This window comes from Erythrolamprus reginae, chromosome 3 (genome assembly GCF_031021105.1).
Source record: "Erythrolamprus reginae isolate rEryReg1 chromosome 3, rEryReg1.hap1, whole genome shotgun sequence".
Lineage (NCBI taxonomy): Eukaryota > Metazoa > Chordata > Lepidosauria > Squamata > Dipsadidae > Erythrolamprus > Erythrolamprus reginae.
In genome coordinates this window covers 12,889,868-12,914,427 of record NC_091952.1, presented here as the reverse complement: position 1 = coordinate 12,914,427, position 24,560 = coordinate 12,889,868, and the positions used below count along the sequence as shown (strand labels likewise).

Below are 24,560 nucleotides of genomic sequence, written 5' to 3'. Positions count from 1 at the left end.
GAAAATTGAATGGATCCAAAGACGGGCTACAAGAATGGTGGAAGGTCTTAAGCATAAAACTTATCAGGAAAGACTTAATGAACTCAATCTGTATAGTCTGGAGGACAGAAGGAAAAGGGGGGACATGATCGAAACATTTAAATATGTTAAAGGGTTAAATAAGGTTCAGGAGGGAAGTGTTTTTAATAGGAAAGTGAACACAAGAACAAGGGGACACAATCTGAAGTTAGTTGGGGGAAAGATCAAAAGCAATGTGAGAAAATATTATTTCACTGAAAGAGTAGTAGATCCTTGGAACAAACTTCCAGCAGACGTGGTTGGTAAATCCACAGTAACTGGATTTAAACATGCCTGGGATAAACATATATCCATTGTAAGATAAAATACAGGAAATAGTATAAGGGCAGACTAGATGGACCATGAGGTCTTTTTCTGCCGTCAGTCTTCTATGTTTCTATGTTTCTATACATTATCTACTATATAAACTGTATGTGTATGTACACATACACACACACACACACACACACACACAGCTCTTCTTAAATGATACATATTCAACTTTATTCAATGTGATAGGAAAAACATACCCAGAGCCCAGAAGGGAAAAGAAAAAGAGAAAAATTCATTTTTTTTCTATCGGTTCTGCATACCTGACAGTACCTGTAGGAGCCCATCACTGATTTTCACCCTGGCATTTTAAGGGACTTCCACAAACTACCAACACTCACAACCAGGAGTCACCACAGAATTTGGTAGAGTAACTTTTATGAAACTACCACTGTGTCTCCTATATTCATTTCAGCCATATTTTATTTTATTTATTTATTTTATTTATTCATTTGTCCAATACACAAATACATAGGAAGTAAAATAGACATGTAGTAATATATATAAGGGTAAAGTGAACTTAGAGGAGAGGATATATGAAAGAAAGAAAATATATATGATAAGTGAGAGAAAGGAAAGACAATTGGATAGGGGACGAAAGGCGCACCAGTGCATTTATGTACGCCCCTTACTGGCCTCTTAGGAACCTGGAGAGGTCAATCGTGGAGAGTCTAAGGGAGAAATGTTGGGGGTTAGGGGTTGACACTACTGAGTCCGGTAATGAGTTCCACGCTTCGATAACTCGATTGTTGAAATCATATTTTTTATAGTCAAGTTTGGAGCGGTTCGTATTAAGTTTGAATATGTTGCGTGCTCTTGTGTTGTTGCGGTTGAAGCTGAAGTAGTCATTGACCGGTAGGACGTTGCAGCATATGATCTTGTGTGCAATACTCAAATCGTGTTTTAGGCGCTGTAGTTCTAGGCTTTCTAGGGCCCAGGATTGTTAGTCTATTTCCGTAGGATATTCTGTTTCGAGTGGAGGAGTGAAGGGCTCTTCTGGTGAAATATCTTTGGATATTTTCAAGGGTGTTGATGTCTGAGATGTGGTATGGGTTCCAGACAGATGAGCAGTAGTCTAGGATGGGTCTGGCAAAAGTTTTGTAGGCTCTTGTGAGTAGTGTGAGATTGCCTGAGCAGAAGCTGCGTAGGATCAGGTTAACAACTCTAGAAGCTTTTTGGGCGATATTGTTGCAGTGGGCTTTAGCACTTAGGTCATTCGATATTAGTATTCCAAGGTCTTTTACTGAGTGTGGGTTAGCAGTGAGAGATTGTTTATTAAATTCGTATGTTCAGTTTGGATTCTTTTTGCCGATGTAGAGGGTAGAGCATTTGTTGGTTGATATTTGAAGTTGCCAGGTGTTAGTTGATATTTGAAGTTGCCAGGGCCACTTCTAGAAACCTCTAAGATATCATCAGGGGCGATTGATTGAGGATGATGGTTGTGGATGATACTACGAATATTTGATAGATCGGTTTCCCCATTTTCCTCTAGGCCAAAAAGTACGGCGTTATTTGTTTATTTAAAATGTTTCAGTTCATTTTTAGACAAGGTAGACCTGAGAGTCAGACAGATAGACAGAGGCTGTAAATGTGCCAGGATTTGAGCTGTGATTTAAACACGACTCTGAGCAAGCAGTACACCAGAATATTCTAGAAAAAGTGGAGCATATGGGACTTGGAAAGGGTGCAGGGTCTCCCGAATGAAGGTGGGGGGGGGGTTGGACTGGAAGGCCTCCTAGGTCCCTTCCAACTCTATGAGCCTTGTTGTGATTCAGCCTGAGGCTCCTCAGGGACCGGCTGCGTCTCTGCTGGATCCATGCCCAGAGGAGGAGGACAGTGAACAGGAGTGGGAGGACCAAGCAGACGGGGGAGAGGAAAGTCAGGAAGAGGAGGAGGGAGAGCAGCCTGAGAGCCCCGGGGGGGGGGGCTCTCCCCAGCTAGTAGCCTGGACTCATTGGATGAAGAAGCACAGGCTATAATTGACATGAGACAGCGACGTGCAGCTCAGAGACGGGACCAATTAGAAAGGTATTTGCATCACTGAATTGGCAACAGCTGGGTTTGGGTGTGGTTCTCCTCAGCAGGGTTTAAAAGGCAGGCCCGCCCTTGCAGCCTTGTGGAGCGTTATCAACTGGAGGTTCTGTGACCCTGCTTCGCTTCTTGGCATCTCTGATCTTGGCTTGTGGCCTAGAAGTCTGGAAGACTTGGGGGAGGCGTGGGTTTGTTATCTCCAGCGTTGTTTTTGACAGCAAGAATCCTGTTTTCTTTCATGGCCTTCGTGAAACCTCTGTGAAGTTCCAGCGTGTTCCTGTCTGTAAGAACAGTTTCTGTTACCTGTGTTTGCTTTGAATTATATAAACTGCCTTTGCTTTTTACCAGTGTGTCTGGCTTCTCTTTTTGGTTTGGTGTTGGCTTCTGGAGGGACCCAGACAGCACAAGCCTCAGCTCAAAGCCTCCTTCTCTTCCTCCTTACAGAAAAAGAAAATAATCAGGTTTCCTACTTCGTGGAAATGATTTATGTATGCAGATGGCAAGGCGCCTTTATTTACTTCCCATACGGTTCCTTGCTCTTTTTTAACACCCTTCCTCTCTTCAACAAGGTATGTGATCAGCCAGCTTAATAAACCTCTTTCCCACTGTCAGACTCGATAAAACCTCCGCTTGTTTTCTCTATTAGCACAGAGAAATTAACATTCAGTTAATTAATACCTTTCCATTTCAAAAGCTGTCTCCTGCTTTTGAGCAGGTTACACATTTTTTCCCCCAGTATGGTGAAATAATACTTGATGGTTTGTCCCCCTCTAGCAGTAAACAGGCCCATATATATTCCTAATAGATTAACTTTCCGAGGAACTCTTGGAACAAAAGGGAACGCAAGAAATGAAAAGACAATTCTTCCATAACTTTCCTTTGTGCCAGAAAAAATGTCCCGATCTATTTACTAGACGGAGTCTTGAGGATTCTTAATTAGTGTGCTCTTTTATTCCCCAGAGAGTGAAGCAGTTGCAGTGGGGTTATTTCTCATCTTTCTTGATAAAACAAGGTATCATGGCAACAAAGACTCATATAAGAATGAAAGGGGGGGAATAAGTAACCATTGCTTTGAAGTACAGGTAATCCCCGGGTTACACCCTTCCTGACTTTTTATTTATTTTTATTTATTTATTTTGTCCAAAACACAGTATTTATAGAAGGAAGGCAGCTCAGGTCTCGCAGTGTTCACCTTAGACCAAGGACAGAAACACCAGCCTGAAGATGATGAGTGAGACCTCGTCGAAACGTCGCCAGAAATTTCCAAATCCTACATGGGAAGAAACCCAAATATACCAAGACCGTCATACCTGTACCCATAGTTCCCTCTAAGCTGAGCAGTGAGCAATCGCTCACTTAAAAATCATCATCAACTCAGAGTTTTCCAAACCTGCCCAGAAGCCGAGAGGGAAGGAGAGAGAGAGGAAGAGAGAGAAACGGATAGAAAAAAGAGAGGAAGGAAAAGAGAAAGAAAAAGAATGGGAGTAAGGAAGAGAGAAAGAAAATCAAAATCTAGCTCAACTATTTAAGTGGCATTTTGCTATTGATAGAGTTGCCCTATTATGAGTTCACTGTTATAGACACACAGTACAGTATTTTATTTTGATATTCTCTGAGGCAAAACAGGGTGGGTTCTTTGTTTGTTTGTTTGTTTGTTTGTTTGTTTGTTTGTTTATTTATTTATTATTCCTGTGCCGCCCAGTCCCAAAGGGACTGCCGCTCAGACACTATACTTTTCCGCCCACCCCCCCAAAAAATTAGAGGGAACACTGCGAAAATCTACGAAAACAAATATATATATATATATATATATATATATATATATATATATATATATATATATATATATATATATATACACACACATACATACACACACACACACACACACACACATAGTAAAATACATGATGAAGGTTATAGAGGAGATACTCACAGTAAAATATATCTAAGAAAGAATAGAAAAGAAGATATAGGAATAGAACATATCAATGAAAGAATAGAAGATATAGGAATAGAAGAAAGGTATAGGAGATATAGGAGAGCAGTAGGACAGCAGACGGAAGGCACTCTAGTGCACTTGTATTCACCCCTTATTGACCTCTTAGGAATCTGGATAGGTCAACCGTGGATAATCTAAGGGTAAAGTGTTGGGGGTTTGGGATGACACTATGGAGTCCAGTAATGGAAAGTTCGACAACTCGGTTACTGAAGTCATATTTTTTACAGTCACGTTTGGAGCGGTTAATATTAAGTTTAATATTAAGTTTAAATCTGTTGTGTGTTCTTGTGTTGTTGTGGTTGAAGCTGAAGTAGTCTTTGACAGGCAGGACGTTGCAGCATATGATCTTGCGGGCAATACTTAGATCTTGTTTAAGGTGTCTTAGTTCTTTCTAGGCCCAGGATTGAAAGTCTAGTCTCGTAGGGTATTCTGTTTTGAGTGGAGGAGTGAAGGGCTCTTCTGGCAAAGTATCTTTGGACATTTATGACACTTATGATGTTTCGTGGTTACGACACGAAACCGGGCCCCTCCTCCTGTCATGCTGCGCTCGCTTGGTTTGCTCTCACTGCCCCAAATTTCTTGAAAAAAGGGAGGAGATGCAGGAGTAATAACTGCATACATTTTGAAAATAATCTAAAGTTCTATATCAATAGTTTGTGATTATCCTGTTTTAAATTGCCGGGCTTCATTGTGAAGAAAAATATGAAAAATATATAAAAACATATGAAGAATGGGGCCAGCCAGTTCTCTGAACTACTCAAAATTTCTGCTACTGGTTCCCCAGAACCTGTCCGAACCTGCTGAATATCACCTGCTCCAAAAGCCACAAGGTTAGCTGTCCCTTCCATATAGAAATAATTTGTGGGGCAGGTTTCTCTCCAGTGCAACTTTCTCTTCTGTTTTTTTGCAGCTTTTCCATGGAATCCAGATTTGTGCAGCTCCCTTCGAACAGTTTTTGTGGAAACTGGGTTCTGTACGTGTCTATTGAGCTCTGCAGTGATTTTAGGACCTCTGGTCTTGCGATCCTCTCTAACAATTCACTTTATAGCCCGACGGTCTCTCTCAGACAACTCCGACTTTCAACCAGACCTGTGTTTGGCTGAGGACATTTTCCCTTCTCTTTCAAAAGCAGTCATTACTTTTGAGACATTACCTCTTGAAATGCCAAACATTCGGGCACTTTCTGTTACACTAGCGCCTGCCATTCAAGCACCAACAATTTGGCCTCTTTGAAAGTCTGAGAGGTCTGCCATTTCTAGCAGGATATAACCAATTTCCTTTAATTTTCTGTAAAAAAAAAAAGGTAGTTTAAAAAAACATATCAAATAACAGAATTTTTTTAAAAAACATTAAAATATGTCAAGCTTTGATTGATTTGAACATGTTCAAACATTATGATGCCAAAAAGTCAAGTGTTTCCATTTTTTTGTCCACCCCCTGTATATACAGCGGTACCTCTACTTAAGAACTTAATTTGTTCCGTGACCAGGTTCTTAAGTAGAAAAGTTTGTAAGTAGAAGCAATTTTTCCCATCAGAATCAATGTAAAAGCAAATAATGCATGCAAACCCATTAGGAAAGAAATAAAAGCTCGGAATTTGGGTGGGAGGAGGAGGAAGAAGAAGAGGAGGAGGACAGTCGCTGCCGAAGGAAGAAGGTGAGAGGAGGGGAATCAAAAAAATCCAAAACTTTAAGGTTTTAAAAAAGGGGGGGACTCTGAGGCAGCGAGGAGGAGCACGTGCCTCCCATACACCCAGCGCAAGGCTGCCTCCCATACACTGCGCCAGAGAGAGACCCAAGCAGGCAAGAGGGGGGAACTAGCCGGACCTTCGTGTCACTCTCAAATTTCGAGGGAAATTTTTGGGGGTTCGGGTTCTTAAGTAGAAAATGGTTCTTAAGAAAAGGCAAAAAAAAGCTTGACCACCCGGTTCTTATCTAGAAAAGTTCTTAAATAGAGGCGTTCTTAGGTAGAGGTACCATATATTCTCCCCTTCCCACCTACTTCTCTTCCTCTTCACTTCCTATCTTTTATATACCACTTAATGTCTATTCCCTTTCATATGTATTGTATATTGGACAAAGAATAAATAAATAAATATATATATATATATTTTTCTGCTTCAGTCAAGCCTCCGTGCTTTTGATAATTGGGCTAACAGCACCACCTCTTGGCAAATTATAGAACCGCAGGCATAAATACGAAGTGCCATAAATATACAGTATATTTATATTGATTGTTTATTTATATATACGTGTATTAAAAATGCAAAGCCCTCCCTCGGGGGGGATAAAGTGGCTACATTCATACAAAGTAAAGATCCTGTTTGTTTGTTTGTTTGTTTGTTTGTTTGTTTGTTTGTTTGTTTGTTTGTTTGTTTGTCTGTTTGCTTGCTTGCTTGCTTGTGGCTTAAAGGAAAGTATGGGGCTCTAAGGGAAGGGTAGCACTTCTGGTGTAGGGGCATCTGGTGTCTTTTTACGGCTGCTCATTTAGGGCAGCTTTCAGGGCAGCATGTTCACCTTTGGTCTCTACCTGTCACTCAGCTCTCCACCTGTGGCTCCTAGTAACTGTAGCATGCGCAGTGGCCACACCCCGGACAACAGCTTTGACAGGCTGGCCAAACCAGGCTGAGAGTAGCCAATGGGTCATTGACCTTTGGTGATATAGGGACTTAGAAACATAGAAACATAGAAGACTGACAGCAGAAAAAGACCTCATGGTCCATCTAGTCTGCCCTTATACTTTTTTCTGTATTTTATCTTAGGATGGATATATGTTTATCGCAGGCATGTTTAAATTCAGTTACTGTGGATTTATCAACCACGTCTGCTGGACGTTTGTTCCAAGGATCTACTACTCTTTCAGTAAAATAATATTTTCTCATGTTGCTTTTGATCTTTCCCCCAACTAACTTCAGATTGTGTCCCCTTGTTCTTGTGTTCACTTTTCTATTAAAAACACTTCCCTCCTGGACCTTATTTAACCCTTTAACATATTTAAATGTTTCGATCAATCACAATACAATATAAAATACCAACAACATCGAATTGCTTTACAATGGGTCAATTTTGAAAGTTTTGGAATACAAGTCCAATGCTACCTCCTTTACTTTTGACATCTGGATTAAAAAAAATAGCTGCTCAGTTTTCTTATATTATACTAATATACTATTAGCTAAAACCTCTTTTAAGCTGTTCCAAAGTTTATTAGGCTGTAATATTTCAAATTTCTTCATATCTCCTCCATATCCATTTTTGTGTATATTTATTAACCCTTTAAAATAATAAACGCCCATTAAGAAGGAATCCCTTTTAAAAAGTGCCAAAAAACTTCCAATAACAAAATCAAGGGGGGAAAAGAGCCAAATAATATCTCAAAATATCGCCAAATTAGCCAAATTACAAAACCTGATTAATAATTCCTTTAATGGCCTTTGCCATTCCTTTGGATTATTTCAGAGACATGGAGAGGTGGGATCTGCTGCTTGGGTAACTGTTCTGCGTGTCCCAACCGCCCGTAATTACAGGGTAATTAATCCAGAAAGACACACACCACACGATAGAAGGAAAACCAAAAATCTTTATCAACAGAAAAAACTCCCTTTTTAAATGTCAAAAGGATTTTCTGGTACACACAAGGCACAGGTTAAATGCAATCCAATTTCTCACCCAATAACTGGGAAATTGAATCCAAATTCCAAAGTTCAGAAAGTCCACACACAATCTTGAACAGGGAAATAGCAAAACCACGATCTTGACGAACTATGAATCAGATAAACTTCCACAAGGCTAAAACAGCACGCTGTTCTTTTTATCTGTAGCACTAATTGCAGCAGCCCCACCCAACCACAGGTGGCCTCACTTATCTCCTGTAATAATCCTTCAGTTCTTCTCTCCTATGCATCACTCTACGCATGCATGGATCTGTCATAAGTTCTAGTTCAGAATCGAGGGATGATAAGGATGATTGATCTCCTCCTCGGCTGTCTGCCAAACTCCCCTCTTCCCTGTCACTCATGCTTCCTTCGTCAGAGGAGCCTTCGTCAGGAGATTCTATCTGGAGCAAAACAGGCCTGTGGCATGTGGATGTTTCCCCCACACCCACCTCCACATTCCTTGGGGCAGGAGCTGGGCCAGAGCCAACCACAACAGTAACAATCTATCCTCCGTACTAACCTACCCAGGCTTTGTGCTCTGCGGAATCCACAGCATGATACCATGGTCTTTCGAGTCCAAAGGATGCCAATGCCAATGTGGCTTAAAACGTTGTCTATAGCTGGGCCTCTTTCTGGGTTTGATGTTCTGTGTGGTTGAGTAATTTAATAACCAGCGAAATGGCTACAGCCACGGTAACTAGCAATTACTAGTAATTAACCTCTGCCACTTCTTGAGATGTAATTCACCAGTGATTGATTTGCTTTTGATGAGCAGCCTATATTTGAGAATACCCCCTAGAGCAGTGTTTCCTAACCTTGGGAACTTGAAGAGATCTGGACTTCAACTCCCAGAATTCCCCAGCCAGCGAATGCTGGGGGTTGAAGTCCAGATCTCTTCAAGTCCCCAAGGTTGGGAAACACTGCCCTAGAGAATAGCAGAATAACAAGAGGTCTTCTAGTCCAACCCTCATTCAAGCAGACCTTTTCCATTTTAGACAAATGTCTGTCCAGTCTCTTCTTAAAAACCTCCAGTGATGGATCATCCACAACTTCTGAAGGTAAGCTGTTCCACTGGTTATTTGTTCTTACAGTCAAGATATTCATTCTTGGTTCTAGATTGCTTCTTTCTTCATTCGGTTCCTACCCATTGCTTTTTGTCTAGCCTTCTGCTGCCTTGGAAAATAGGTTGACACCCCCCTCTTCTTCATGGCAGCCCCTCAAATATTGGAACACTGCTATCAATTGTCTCCCCTAGTCCTTTTCATTAAACTAGACATATTATTATTGTTGTTGTTGTTGTTGTTGCTGCTGCTGCTGCTGCTGTTGTTGTTTTGTTGTTGTTGTTGTTGTTGTTGTTGTTGTTGTTATTATTATTATTATTATTATTTAGATTTGTATGCCACCCCTCTCTGTAGGGCGGCTTGCGGCAAAGATAAAAACAATATATGATGACAAATCTAATAGTTAGAATCTAAAATAACAATATACATTTTAAAAAGTCTAAAAAACAAGAAACTCCAATATATAAAAACATACATACAATCATATCCTACACAAAAACCTACATAGGCAGGGGGAGATATTTCAGTTCCCCAACGCTTGACCCCCAGAGGTGGGTTTTAAGGAGTTTACGAAAGGCAAGGAGGGTGGGGGCAGTTCTAATCTCTGGGGGGAGCTGATTCCAGAGGGTCGGAGCCGCCACAGAGAAAGCTCTTCCCCTGGGTCCCGCCAAACGATATTGTTTCGTTGACAGGACCCGGAGGAGACCAACTCTGTGAGACCTAACCGGTCGCTGGGATTCGTGCGGCAGAAGGTGGTCTCGTAGATACCCTGGTCCGGTGCCATGAAGGAATTTATAGGTGATGACCAACACTTTGAATTGTGACCGGAAACTGATCGGCAACCAATGCAGACTGCGGAGTGTTGGAGTAACATGGACATATTTGGGAAAGCCCATGATTGCTCTCACAGTTGCATTCTGCACAATCTGAAGTTTCCGAACACTCTTCAAAGGTAGCCCCATGTAGAGAGCGTTACAGTAGTCGAGCCTCAAGGTGATGAGGGCATGAGTGACTGTGAGTGACTGTGACCAAATAGGGCCGCAACTGGTGCACCAGGTGAACCTGGGCAAATGCTCCCCCTCGCCACAGCTGAAAGATGTTTCTCTAATGTGATCTGTGGATCAAGGAGGACGCCCAAGTTGCGGACCCTCTCTGAGGGGGTCAATAATTCCCCCCCAGGGTGATGGACGGACAGATGGAATTGTCCTTGGGAGGCAAAACCCACAGCCAATCGTCTTATCAGGGTTGAACTCCGTCTTATCAGGGTTCAATTGCAACTGTTTTCCATATGTTTAGGAGGGAGGGAAGGGATGAGGGAAGGAAGGGAGGGAGGGAGGGAGGCCTGCTGTTGCATAGCAATAAAATAAGAGAGTAAAAAATCAAAAAGTGCAAGAAAAAAAATAAGACAGAAAGAGAAACAAAAGTCAAATAAATTACTTCTGAATTTCTTTTCGATCAATCTTTATAAACTTTTTTTTTACTTTTCCTGCCTTCTTGGATGGACCGTAAATCCTTTTGAGCCCTTTATTTAATCCACATCTTTTCCAATCTTCAGATCCATAAATCAGGGGTTCATTTTTTTCTTCCTTCAGCAAAAAGTTCATGAAAGGTTTCCAGACTTTCAAAGTAATGGAAGATAAAGTCTCTCTTTTCAATGACCTGATTTTATTTCATTTTAATTGTGTAGGATACAGGTTGTAAAAAGACAAAGCCATAAATCCGCTTCTGTTGCAAGTTAAAATTATTTTCTGTTGGCTTCACAGAGGCAACGCTGCAGTTTTCATGTCAGAAGTTTCCGATTTAGCCCACAGTACATAGATCCCCTGTCGCTGTTGCTATTTTGAGTCAGGTACCACCTATTTTAACCTCTTCCTGTTGAACTGTACAGCAGTTTTATTTTACTAATTGCTTCATTATATGTATAGTTGTTATGGTTTTAAAGTTGTATACAGTGGTACCTCATCTTACGAACGCCTCTTCTAACGAACTTTTCAAGATACGAACCCGGTGTTTAAGATTTTTTTGCCTCTTCTTCCGAACTATTTTCATCTTACAAACCCAAGCAGCTGCTGCTGGGATGAAGGGGTTTCTTTTTTTCCCCTTTTTTGAAGAAAGAAAAGGGAGGGGCAGCTTGGAGGAGTAAAGATTTTGCATGCTTGCAAAGGCACTGTAACAGTGTCTTTTGAAGAAAGGAAAGGGAGGGGCAGCTTGGAGGAGTAAAGATTTTGCATGCTTGCAAAGGCACTGAAATGGTGGCTTTTGAAGAAAGAAAAGGGAGGGGCAGCTTGGAGGAGTAAAGATTTTGCATGCTTGCAAAGGCACTGAAATAGTGTCTTTTTAAGAAAGAAAAGGGAGGGGCGCCCCCCTTGCCTTTCTTCCTTCCCACTCACCCTTTAGCCTAGCCTTGCTTCTTCCACCCGCCCCCTTTAGCTGCTCCTCCCTGCCCTCTGTTCACCTCCCTTCTAAAGTTTGGGATTTTCCTGAAGGATTTGCACGCATTATTTGCTTTTACATTGATTCCTATGGGAAACATCGTTTCGTCTTACGAACTTTTCACCTTACGAACCTCCTCCTGGAACCAATTAAGTTCGTATGATGAGGTACCACTGTATATCATTTGAATTGTATAAACATAACCCAGGGGTGGGTTCTGACTTACCTAGTTGTCAGTTTGAATCTTCATGTGCCACATGGGTATATGTGAGTTGCTGTTCTATCCCAGGCCTACGCAGATTGAAAACAAAGGAGGAATCCACCCACTGATATTTTAAATCAACCTTTTAATATAAAAAGCAGCACTTATACAAGCCAAATTCATGCATGTGAAGGCATCTTGGCAGCTTCTCAGTGAGAGGAGTTAAAAGATATCAGCCCAGCAGCTGCAGAAGATCAAAGCTGATATGCACATTCCTTTATGAGATAAAGAATCTCTGGTTTCACTGACTTACATTTACAACTTCCCAGAATCTCCGTAGACAGGGTTAATTCTACTCCAAGGATTTTAGCTGAGAAATAACAGTTGCCTAGCGTAACATGAATGGAACCTCAAACATCAACGGACGCCATTACAAAATGTTGAAACTCCACCCCGAATTTCCCATTGGCCACCCTTAAATACCTATGGGGAGTGGTCAACAATTCCCTAGAGGTAACAAACTACAGATTACGTCCTTTTCCTATACAAGTATTATTGTGTTTTTAGTCTTAGTCTTCTAATCTAAAGCATGCATCTAGCAAAGGCTCATAATCTTCCTCCTCCTCCTCTAAGTCAGACTCTACTGTCATTGGCATATTTGCTACCTCTGGTGGTCTTTCAGGTTCATCCAGGTCTATTTCTCCCTCACTCTCACTGTATGCATCAGCTGGCAAAACCACTGGCCCAGGGTACCAAGATGGGTCTGGCTCATCCTCCTCAGAATCTATCATTACTAGAGTTAGTCGAAGACCACTCACAACAGTTGCGTAGTGCTAAAAACCCAACAAACAGCTTCTTCACATGCACAGAAGTGAAAATCAAGGGGGGAAAACGGGGCATGTCCAGCCGGCCATCGCTTCCAGTTCGGCGAGTGTTCTGTAGAGCTCTCTGGTAGAATCCTCCCAAAAATTCAGATACAAATTTCAGACACACGTTTGAAAATTCAAAACAATGTTCTTTATACCGAAAATTTAAATAAAATAAGCACTCTTTTTGTATAGCAAAGAGCACTTGTCTCCAAACAAACTGGTAATTTGTACAAGTCCCTTATCAGTTCTGAGATACTTAGCTTGCAGCTGTGAGGCAATTCACAGTCCTTCTTTCACAAAGTGAAACACACTTGGCTCTGGTTTAGTTTCAAAGCGGGGGAAAATCAGCACACTAAGGTTGAAGTCAGCAAGGAAGGCACGAAACACAACGATCAGATAATCCTCCACAATGGCCAAACCTACAGGCTGCTATTTATAGCAGCCTCACTAATTACCACAGCCCCACCCAACCACAGGTGGCCTCATTTTCTTTGATAATAATCTCTCAGTTGTTGCTGCCTATGCATCGCTCTCCGCATGCGTGGCTGTATCATTAACTCTTGTTCCGAATCCAAGGAGGAGCTAGATAATTGATCTCCTTCTGAGCTGTCTGCCACACTCTCCTCCTCCCTGTCACTCATGTCTTCTTGGTCAGAGGAGCCTTCATCATCAGATTCCACCAGGAGCAAAACACGCCTGCGGCATGTGGATGTCTCCCCCACATCCACAGTCCTTGGGGCAGGAGCTGGGCCAGAGCTAACCACAACAGCGAGTGGGGGGAAATTCCCGCTACCGGTTCTATAGAACTGTTCCGAACCATCAGGAACCCACTTCTGCCATAAGCCTACGGTCGTCTTGGCTAAGTCAGTGGCACAGGACTTTAATAATTATTATATTAATTATATTAATATTATATTAATCATTATTAATAATCATAAGTGAAAATAAATCCCTTGCTTCTACCTTTGAAGCATAATGCTGGCTGGTATGCAACATGAAGTTTGAAACTTGTAACGGCTCTTTTGTATATTGTTATTATCTCTTCTAGCAATTGCACAGGAAGAATCTCTGGAGTTAAAATGGCTGTTAGACGGAATGGGACTTTTCGGCTCCTGTCCTTGGTGGTGCCCCTTTCTCTCTCAGGGTCCCACCTCTGCACATTAACCTTTAGCTCAGTGGTTCGCAACCTGGGAGTCGGGACCCCTTTAGGGGTCGAACGACCATTTCACAGGGGTTGCCTAAGACCATGGGAAAGGACAAATTTCCCATGGCGATAGGCACTAAATCTCCTATTCTGGCGCCTTTGGAACATATTTTTTTACAATCTGACCAATCAGGTGTTTACAGTGGGGGGGTCCCTCTGATCTTCCTGCCAATCAGCTTAAAGCTCTGTTGGGAGAATTGGTGCTAGACTTATGGTTGGGGGTCACCACAACATGAGGAACTGTATTAAGGGGTTGCGGCATTAGAAAGGTTGAGAACCAATGCTCTAGCTTTTCTCTTCAGCTGGTCCAGCCATAGCTGTTTGCCCTGGCCAATAGGCCATGATCCCTCTATTCTTCACCTTAGCCCATTCACCAAAACAGTTTTGACCAGGCTTTTTGGCCACTTTGGACAATGCTGGCTTCCAGAAGCCAGGGAGTGTGTGTGTGTGTGTGTATGTATGTATTTATTTATTTATTTGATTTGTATGCCGCCCCTCTCCGCAGACTTGGGGCAGTTAACAACAGTAATAAAACAGCATATAATAAAAATCCAATATTAAAAACAGTTAAAAACCCATTATTATAAAAACCAAACATACATACAGACATACCATGCATAAAATTGTAAAGGCCTAGGGGGAAAGAGTATCTCAATTCCCCCATGCCTGGCGGCAGAGGCAAGGAGGGTGGGCTTACGAATGGCAAGGAGGGTGGGGGCAATTCTAATCTCTGGGGGGGAGTTGGTTCCAGAGGGCCGGGGCCGCCACAGAGAAGGCTCTTCCCCTGGGTCCCACCAAGCGACATTGTTTAGTTGACGGGACCCGGAGAAGACCTAACTGGTCACTGGGATTCGTGCAGCAGAAGGCGGTCCCGGAGATAATATGGTCTGGGGCCATGAAGGGCTTTATAGATCATTACCAACACTTTGAATTGTGACCGGAAACTGATCGGCAACCAATGCAGACTGCGGAGTGTTGGTGTAACATGGGCATATTTGGAAAAGCCCATGATAGCTCTCGTAGCTGCATTCTGCACGATCTGAAGTTTCCAAACACTCTTCAAAAGTAGCCCCATGTAGAGAGCATTACAGTAGTCGAGCCTCGAGGTGATGAGGGCATGAGTGACTGTGAGCAGTGAGTCCCGGTCCAAGTAGGGCCGCAACTGGTGCACCAGGCGAACCTGGGCAAATGCCCCCCTCGCCACAGCTGAAAGATGTTTCTCTAATGTGAGCTGTGGATCGAGGAGGACGCCCAAGTTGCGGACCCTCTCTGAGGGGGTCAATGATTCTCCCCCCAGGGTAATGGTATGTATGCATGCATGCATGCATGCTATTTGTTTGTTTGTTTGTTTGTTTGTTTGTTTGTTTGTTTGAGTTTGAATTTTTGAATTTGTATGCCGCTCAACTCCTGAGGGATTCCAGGTGACTCACAACCAAAAAAAGTAAAATAGAATAGAATAGAATTTTATTGGCCAAGTGTGATTGGACACACAAGGAATTTGTCTTGGTGCATATAAAACATAAAACATTAATATTGTAATATTAAAAAACCCTTAAAAACAATAAAAAACAATTTAAAACCAACAATTAAAATAGTTAAAACCATGCTTGTCTTTAATGGTCGGATCCCGATCCCAGGCCTGTCGGAAAAGCCAAGTCTTTACAACTTTCCAGAAGGCCAGTAGGGTGGGGCTACTGGCCAGTAGGCCAGTAGCCCGGTATCTCAGGAGGTAGCTGGTTCCAAAGAGTTGGAGCAACCACAGAGAAGGCCCTCCCCTGCGAGCCCGCCAGCTGACACTGTTTAGCTGATGGGACCCGGAGAAGACCAACTCTGTGGGCCCTTATCGGTTGCATGGGTATGATCAATAACAGTGGCTGGAGGATTTGGGTATCTGATGGAGGGGTCACGGCCCATTGGCCAGGGCAATGAGTTATGGGGCAGGCCAGCCGAGGAGAAAAGCTAGAAGTTAATGCGTGGAAGTGAGACCCTGATGGAGAAGCAGGGACTGCCAAGGGTAGGATCCTAAAAGTCCTAGACTCCTGTCAGAGAGAACAAACTAAGTTGATTAGGGGACTGGAGGCAAAAACACATGAGAGAAAAGTTGCAGGAATTGGATATGTCTAGTTGGATGAAAAGAAGGAGTAGAAGTGACATGACAGTAGTGTTCCAATATCTCAGGGGCTGCCACAAGGAAGAGAGGGTCAACTGATTCCCCGAAGACAGAACAAGAAGCAATGGATGGAAATGAATAAAGGAGAGAACCAACCTGGAACTAGAGAGACAGCAAGAACAATTAATCAGTGGAATGACTTGCCTCTAGAAGATGTGGGTGCTGCATACCTGGAAGTTTTAAAGAAGAGACCGCCTTCTGCTGCACGAATCCCAGCGACCAGTTAGGTCCCACAGAGTGGGTCTTCTTCGGGTCCCGTCAACTAAACAATGTCGCTTGGCGGGACCCAGGGGAGGAGCCTTCTCTGTGGCGGCCCCGGCCCTCTGGAACCAACTCCCCCCAGAGATTAGAATTGCTCCCACCCTCCTTGCCTTTCGTAAGCTTCTTAAAACCCACCTCTGCCGCCAGGCATGGGGGAACTGAGATACTCTTTCTCCCTAGGCCTTTACAATTTTATGCATGGTATGTCTGTATGTTTGGTTTTACAATAAGGGTTTTTAACTGTTTTAATATTGGATTGTCCTATGCTGTTTTACTACTGTTGTTAGCCGTCCCGAGTCTCCGGAGAGGGGCAGCATACAAATCCAATAAAATTAAATCAAATCAAATCAAGAGATTGGATGGCCATTTGTTCAGAAAGATAAAGGACAGTGATGGAGAACCTATCACACAGGTGTCACAACTAAACTCAGATTGTGTCCCCTTATTCTTGTGTTCACTTTCCTATTAAAAACACTTCCCTCCTGAACCTTATTTAACCCTTTAACATATTTAAATGTTTCGATCATGTCCCCCCCCCCTTTCCCTTCTGTCCTCCAGACCAGTGTTTTTCAACCAATGTGCCGTGGCACACTAGTGTGCCGCGAGACATGGTCAGGTGTGCCGCGAAGAAGGAAGCTCAGGTTCCGGTCTTGCAACTTTTTGCTGAGAGAGAGAGTGTGAGAGTGAGTGAGAGAGAGAGAGAAAGAAAGCAAGAGAGAGAGAGAGAAAGAAAGAGAAAGAAAGAAAAGAGAGGAAGAGAGAGAAAGCAAGAGGGAGAGAGAAAGAAAGCAAGAGGGAGAGAAAAAGAGAGAAAGAAAGAAAAAGAGAAAGAAAGCAAGAGAGAGAGAGAGAAAAGGAGAGGAAGGGAGAGAGAGAGAAATGAGAGAAAAAAGGGGAGGAAAAAAGAGAAATGAGAAAATGATTGAGACATAGAATGAGAGGAAAGAGAGAGAAACAAAAGAGAGAGAAGTGACTTGATTTAAAGCATATGATAAAAAGAACCCAAAGAATAAGAGAAAATCCCCCAGCCCTCACTTGTTTCAAGAGTGTGTATACACACACACACACACACACACACACACAAGGGGGGAGGAGACAGGGATGGAAAAAGAGAGGAGAGTGTCTTAGAGTGTCATTTTGTATCATTTTGGTTGGTGACGTGCCCCAGGATTTTGTAAATGTAAAAAATGTGCCGCGGCTCAAAAAAGGTTGAAAATCACTGCTCCAGACTATACAGATTGAGTTCATTGAGTCTTTCCTGATACGTTTTATGCTTAAGACCTTCCACCATTTTTTGTAGCCCGACTTTGGACCCGTTCAATTTTATCAATATACTTTTGTAGGTGAGGTCCAAGGGCTTTGAAAACTCAAGAGCAATCATTTGTAGTGCTGTCAACCACATCCAAACCTCTAAATCATGCTGACTGAAACACAAGTGCAAAAGGGCATAGTACATTTTGGAAGGTTTACACAACTGGTTAAATTTATCCCGTGTGCAGAGGTTTATCCAGGGCAGCTTCCGTGATCACAAGCTGATCTAATATATATACTGCTTTTAAAAAAAAAGTAGTAGTGTTCTTCTAGAAGTCCAACTGTGCAAAAAAAAAGGGGGAGGGGGTTAAATAAATCCAGAGACGGAAAAAAATTGTTTATAGATCAAAAATACATAGTCAGATACAGATAAATTTGTTTTTAATAAAGGAGTTAATTTTCTTTCAATCCTATATAAAACAATAGCAATTAAAAACTTCATTTTTGAAAGTAAAATATTTACATATGAACAAGGGACTGTGCAAAATTTACATAAAAAAAATGGAAAGACAGGATTTCTCTCTTTTTCCCCCCCACCCCTAAAAGACAAATAAAAAGGTGTAACAGTTTGTTGGATGTTGATAAAAATACTGATCAGCATTCAGTTTTTACACGCACGCGCACACACACGCACACGCACACGCACGCACGCACACAAAAGAATAAAAGGTTCGAATGCGCTGGAAATTCTCCTTGCACAAGGCTCTGTTCAAATCAATGCCAGTTTGTGCACAGCAAACCTTCATTCCAATAGGATTTGCACAAGAAAAGTTCCCAGTGGCCTCTGCCTTTGAAAAATCTAACATGAGAGTTCACACAAAGAAAACCGACATATTTACAGTCATAAAAGTACTATCAATAGACAATTTAATACAATAACCTCTGAAAATATAAAGAACCAATTAGTATATTTGTAATAAAAAAATAGGTAGAAACAGGGGAATTTTGCTCTGGACATATTTAAAGTAAGCCCATAAGCTTTGCATACAGTCTTTTAGCAAAATAATTATAGTTTACATAGCCATTTCTTTTAATGTTATGTGCCAAAAATTATGTACAATTACTGACAAAATACACCAACCATTTTTTTCAACACTTGATTTCACACTGAGAAAACTGCCTTTTTTGATGATTCCTCTCAACTCTGATTTTTTATTTATTTATTTATTTACTCTAAGCTTTCACTTTCGCTAAAAAACACAGTGCAAGTAAAATATATTTATGCTGAAAAGGTATTTTTCTTTTTTTTTTTCCTTTTTCCTTTTTTTGTTTTAAACTTTACAGCTTTACAAACTATAGCAAATAAATGCATTTCTTTTTTTCCTTTTTTAATTTTTTTTTTTTTTGTACAGATGCTGATAAAACATTCAGAAGGAAATACCCCTTTTGTGAGTCCGGAGTTAGGGTGGGGGCGCCTCTAATAAGCAAAAAAAAAAAAAATTAAAATAAAATAAAAATAACAAGATTTAAAAAAGAATTTGAAGTTACGTTTAAAACTTAAATGTCTCGTGTAGAATTTGAACCATCTCGGGCAGGAAGAAAAAGATAAATATTTATTAAAATCGATTTATTTCGCTAACTGACTTCTTTTAAAAAGCTAAAGTAAAATGAGGTCACCTGCTGTAGGCATATAGATTATAGATATAGATATATATACGTGTGTGTGTTTGTTTGTGTGTGTTTGTATTATATACCTAGATGATTTGAGTCAAAGTACAATTGAAATAAAATGCACAATTAAATGTTGAATTGCTACAGGATCGTCTGACACAGAAGTAGCTGGTTATTTGCTAATGGTTCCCTCTGTCTCTATAATATGGCTTGTTTGACAAAGAAGGCCACTCAAAGACATGAGTTAAACTTTCGACTGTCCGCATACTGTCTCCTTTAGGCCTCTCCACGTCTCCTGACTGTCAAAGAAAGGGATCGCTCACACACACACATCAAAGGGTTAATGATCAATGGGAATAGAAAAAACGGCTCCTTGCCCAGAGTTGACTGGCTCAGGGCGGTGGCTGTTGATGGGTGGGTGGGTGGGTGGTTCTGATTTGGATTTAGAACAATATCCCATAGGCTTGTTACAAAAAAAGGCGTAATCTGCAAATATATATAAAAAGTATCCCCAGGGTTCTTCTTCTTCTTCTTCTTTTTTTCTTTGCCAAAAAATACCTTGATCTTCTCCACTTCTATTTAAGGAATGCTTTATAGAGCAATAGTGAATGGCTCGTCTCTCGCTCATTTTCTAAACAAAATATTAGGTCCCTGAGATTCACCCGCGTTATCCTTTGTCGTGTAAACTGTCTGGCTGTTCCGATTCCGGAGCATCCTGGTACTGCTACACTCGGACTGGATCCCTGGTGGAGAGAAAAGAGATTAGATTAGATTAGATTTATTGGATTTATATGCCGCCCCTCTCCGAAAACTCGGGGCGGCTCACAACAATAATAAAAAACAGTACACAATAACAAATCCAATGCCCACCAATCTAATTACAATTTAAAATTAGTAATTTCATAAAACAATCCCAATATATATAAAAAACAGGCACACAGTCAATCAATCAACAAAACAGCATGGGCAAGGGAGAGGTGTTTTAGTTCCCCCATGCCTGACGGCAGAGGTGGGTCTTAAGGAGTTTACGAAAGGCAGAGAGGGTGGGGGCAATCCTAATCTCAGGGGGGAGCTGGTTCCAGAGGGTCGGGGCCCCCACAGAGAAGGCTCTTCCCCTGGGTCCCGCCAGACCACATTGTTTAGTCGACGGGACCCGAAGAAGGCCGATTCTGTGGGACCTAACCGGTCGCTGGGATTCATGCGGCAGGAGGCGGTCCCGAAGATATTCTGGTCCGGTGCCATGAAGGGCTTTATAGGTCATAACCAACAATTTGAATTGTGACCGGAAACTGATCGGCAACCAATGCAGACTGCGGAGTGTTGGAGTAATATGGGCATACTTAGAGAAGCCCATAATTGCTCTCGCAGCTGCATTCTGCATGATCTGAAGTTTCCGAACACTTTTCAAAGGTAGCCCCATGTAGAGAGCATTACAGTAGTCGAGCCTCGAGGTGATGAGGGCATGAGTGACTGTGAGCAGTGACTCCCGGTCCAAATAGGACCGCAGCTGGCACACCAGGCGAACCTGGGCAAATGCCCCCCTCGCCACAGCTGAAAGGTGTTTCTCTAATGTGAGCTGTGGATCGAGGAGGACGCCCAAGTTGCGGACCCTCTCTGAGGGGGTCAATAATTCCCCCCCCCCCAGTGTGATGGACGAGAAAAGGATGTTGCTGTTGTTGTTGTTAACATTTCAAGCAGAATCCCCTTGACAAAGTTGACTACAGTAGTACCTCTAGATACGAGTTATAATCCGTTCCAGGACAGAGCTCGTATGTCGATCAACTCGTATCTGGAACAAATGGCTTTAGACTTTGTTTTCCCCCGCAGAGATAACCAGAAGCAAGGATTCTTGCGCCACCTAGTGGAAGCTCGGCTCGTATCCCGAATTTGAGCTCGGGTCTGGAACAGAAATTTCACTCCCGTCGTGGCTCGTAACTTGGAATACTCGCATGTGGAGCAGCTCGTATCTAGAGGTACTAGTGTATTGTAACAGTTCGCTTAGGGATCGTTCGGAGTTAACAGCAGCCCTGAAAAATAAGTGACTGGACTACCATGTTTTCACACTTATGATAAGTGACTCATATTTTCCAGGAGCAATGGATGGAAACTGACCAAGGAGAGATTCAACCTGGAAATAAGGAAGAACTTTCTGACGGTGAGAGCGATCAACCAGTGGAACGGCCTGCCAGCAGAGGTTGTGAACGCCCCATCACTCGACACATTCAAAAGAAAAAATTGGACTGCCATCTGGCTGGGGTGGTGTAGGGTCTCCTGCTTGAGCAGGGGGTTGGGCTTGATGACCGGCAAGGTCCCTTTCAACTCTAACAATGAATGAGTGAGTGAGTGAGTGAGTGAGTGAGTGAGTGAGTGAGTGAGTGAGTGAGTGAGTGAATGAACATTTGTGATGGTTGGAATGGTCAACCCTGAAGCTGTCCCGACTGAGGCCATTTCAAGACTTCAATGCTGACACATGGGAGAAAAGGGACAGGGAGGGGAGGAATAGAGATGGCTGGGGTGTTGCAGTCAAAACAAAATACTTTCTCTTGAGAACCAAGGACATTCCTGCAGGTACTCGGAAGTAAGGGACCGGAGTCACTTAGCAACTGGACTGTATCCGCCATGTGACTGATTGTTTTGAGAAAGTGAAAAACTTTTTTCTTTCTTTCTTTCTTTCTTTCTTTCTTTCTTTCTTTCTTCCTTCCTTCCTTCCGTTCGTTCATTCATTCATTCATTCATTCATTCGGTTTCTATGCCACCCTTCTCCTGAGACTCAGGGTAGATTACAGCAAGTAATATAATATGATAGATATATGAAATTACAACAAAAAATCCCCACAGTTAAAAACCAACCAAACAGATTCAAACATCATGCGTCAGACATTCATTCATTGGGCGGGGCAAAGTATTAAAATGTCAATGGCCCAGGTGTGCTGGCAGAGTTGGGTTTTTAAAACTTTACAGACGGCAGGGAGAATGGGGGCAGTACGAATCTCTGGGGGGAGCTCATTCCAGAGGGTTGGGGCCACCACAGAGAAGGCTCTTCCCCAAGGCCCCGCCAGACAACGCTGTCTGGCCGACGGGACCTGGAGAAAGCCGACTCTGTGAACCCTGACCGGCCGCTGGGATATATGAGGCAGAAGACGGTCCTGTAAGTCAGTATTTCCCAACCTTGGCAACTTGAAGATATTTGGACTTCAACTTCAATGCTGGCTGGGGAATTCTGGGAGTTGAAGTCCAAATATCTTCAAGTTGCCAAGGTTGGGAAACACTGCTGTAAGTAATCTGGTCCCATGCTATGTAGAGCTTTACTTTGAATTGTGTTCGGAGACCAATTAGGTGAAAACCATGAGAATAATCAGTCGGTTTTCACCAGCCTGTGCCAATATCCCATAAACTTATTCTACCTGCCTCAGAGTTTTGTTTGCTACTGGAAGGTGACAGGAGTGTCCTTGGGTCATGTGATCCTTGTGACCTTCACTTAACAGCCATGTTGCGAACTTACCAACTGCAGTGATTCATTTAACCACTGCGGCAAGGAAGTTCATAAATCGGTGCAAAACCTACTTAAGAACTGTCTTGCTTAGCAATGGAAATTCTAGGCTCAAATGTGGTTGTAAGTCAAGGGCTACTTAAGATCCCAAATGAAGATCTGAAGTTAGTTGGGGGAAAGATCAAAAGCAACGTGAGAAAATATTATTTCACTGAAAGAGTAGTAGACCCTTGGAACAAACTTCCAGCAGACGTGGTTGGTAAATCCACAGTAACTGAATTTAAACATGCCTGGGATAAACATATATCCATCCTAAGATAAAATACAGGAAATAGTATAAGGGCAGACTAGATGGACCATGAGGTCTTTTTCTGCCGTCAGTCTTCTATGTTTCTATGTTTCTAAGATGGAAACCCGCCCATTTTCCATTTTAGTTGCCCTGCAAGGGGCATTTAAAGATATTCTACCCCCAAACCCTTCGTGATCAACAGCCCTTGGCAGAGCTGAATGCCACGAGTTTACTCCATCCCCTTTTTGCCATCCAAGTCACAAGTCCTCACTACAGCTTATGGTTATGGCTTCCACGGGTCAATTGCGGGGTTGCATGAATAATTCCCTTCTTTTAATATTGAATAACTCCTAATCTTGGATCTTTTAACAGAAAAAAGATATTTTCCCTGTGCATCTTATTTATTTATTTATCAAATTTATATATAGACATCTCATCTCACTTACGAGAGCGACAGTTTTCTCTACGTCATGTAAGATTTTAAATAACTTGAGTATGTAATCCCACTGTCACCTGTCACTGTCTATATGAATCCCAGATGTTCTAGCTTTTCCTCTTAGGGATGTTTCTAAGCACCATGATTGTTTTTCTGTCAATTGTCTGTTTATTCTAGACCAGGGGTGTCAAACTCACGTCGTCACAGCAGCATCATGTGACTAACATATTGAGACCTTTTTTTGTCAGAAATAAGTTTATTTCCGAAAGTAATATTACAATGCAAGTAAATGGTTTGTAAGCATGGGAAAGGCTGACGTAAGCCATAATCAGCATGTAAGCATTGGTTTTGCTAAATGTGCTGCAACCTGATTGGCTGTAACCTATATAACCTATTAGATTTGTTTACATTGTCTTTTTATACTGTTGTTAGCCGCCCCGAGTCTCTGGAGAGGGGCGGCATACAAATCCAATAAATAAATAAATAAATAAATAAATAATAAATAAATAATAGAAGTAACACCCTTGCATGGGTATGGTTTGTTATAGTGTGTGGTTTGTTATAGAGTAGTTTGTTATAGAGTGGTTTGTACTTAGTGGTTAGTGCTTAGTGGTTGCAGTGGTGGATGTAATAAGAATTATATGTTAGTATTGTGGATAGTTTGTTATAGTGGTTAAATGTAAAAGTTATAAGTTAATTTAGAGAAGCTTTTTGATAATAAAAGTAAAATATACTTTTACAAGAGAGCCTCCTGCAGTGTTTTTCATTGAAGACTTCAATTAGGTATTTATTTATTATCTATCTATCTATCTATCTATCTATCTATCTATCTATCTATCTATCTATCTATCTCATTATCTATCTATCTATCTATCTATCTATCTATCTATCTATCTATCTATCTATCTATCTATCTATCTATTTATTAGATTTGTATGCCGGCCCTCTCCGAAGACTCGGGGCGGCTAACAACAGTATAAAAAGACAATGTAAACAAATCTAATATTAAAAATAATCTAAAAACCCCCAATTTAAAGAACCACTCATACATACAAGCATACCATGTATAAATTCTATAAGCCTAGGGGGAAGGGAAATTTCAATTCCCCCATGCCTGACGACAGAGGTGGGTTTTAAGGAGCTTCTGAAAG

General features: G+C 41.9%; 1 protein-coding gene across 3 annotated transcripts in view; it reads right to left on the bottom strand.

Moving 5' to 3' along the window:
• Positions 1-17,947: 17,947 nt before the first annotated feature.
• Positions 17,948-24,560, bottom strand: part of TAF4 (TATA-box binding protein associated factor 4) — a 118,049-nt gene continuing 111,436 nt past the window's right edge. For all 3 annotated transcript variants that reach the window (XM_070744513.1, XM_070744512.1, XM_070744514.1), the window contains exon 16: positions 17,948-19,937. In XM_070744513.1, the coding sequence (XP_070600614.1) occupies positions 19,770-19,937 (168 nt within the window). In that variant the 3' untranslated portion in view covers positions 17,948-19,769. The remainder of the gene's footprint in view (positions 19,938-24,560) is intronic.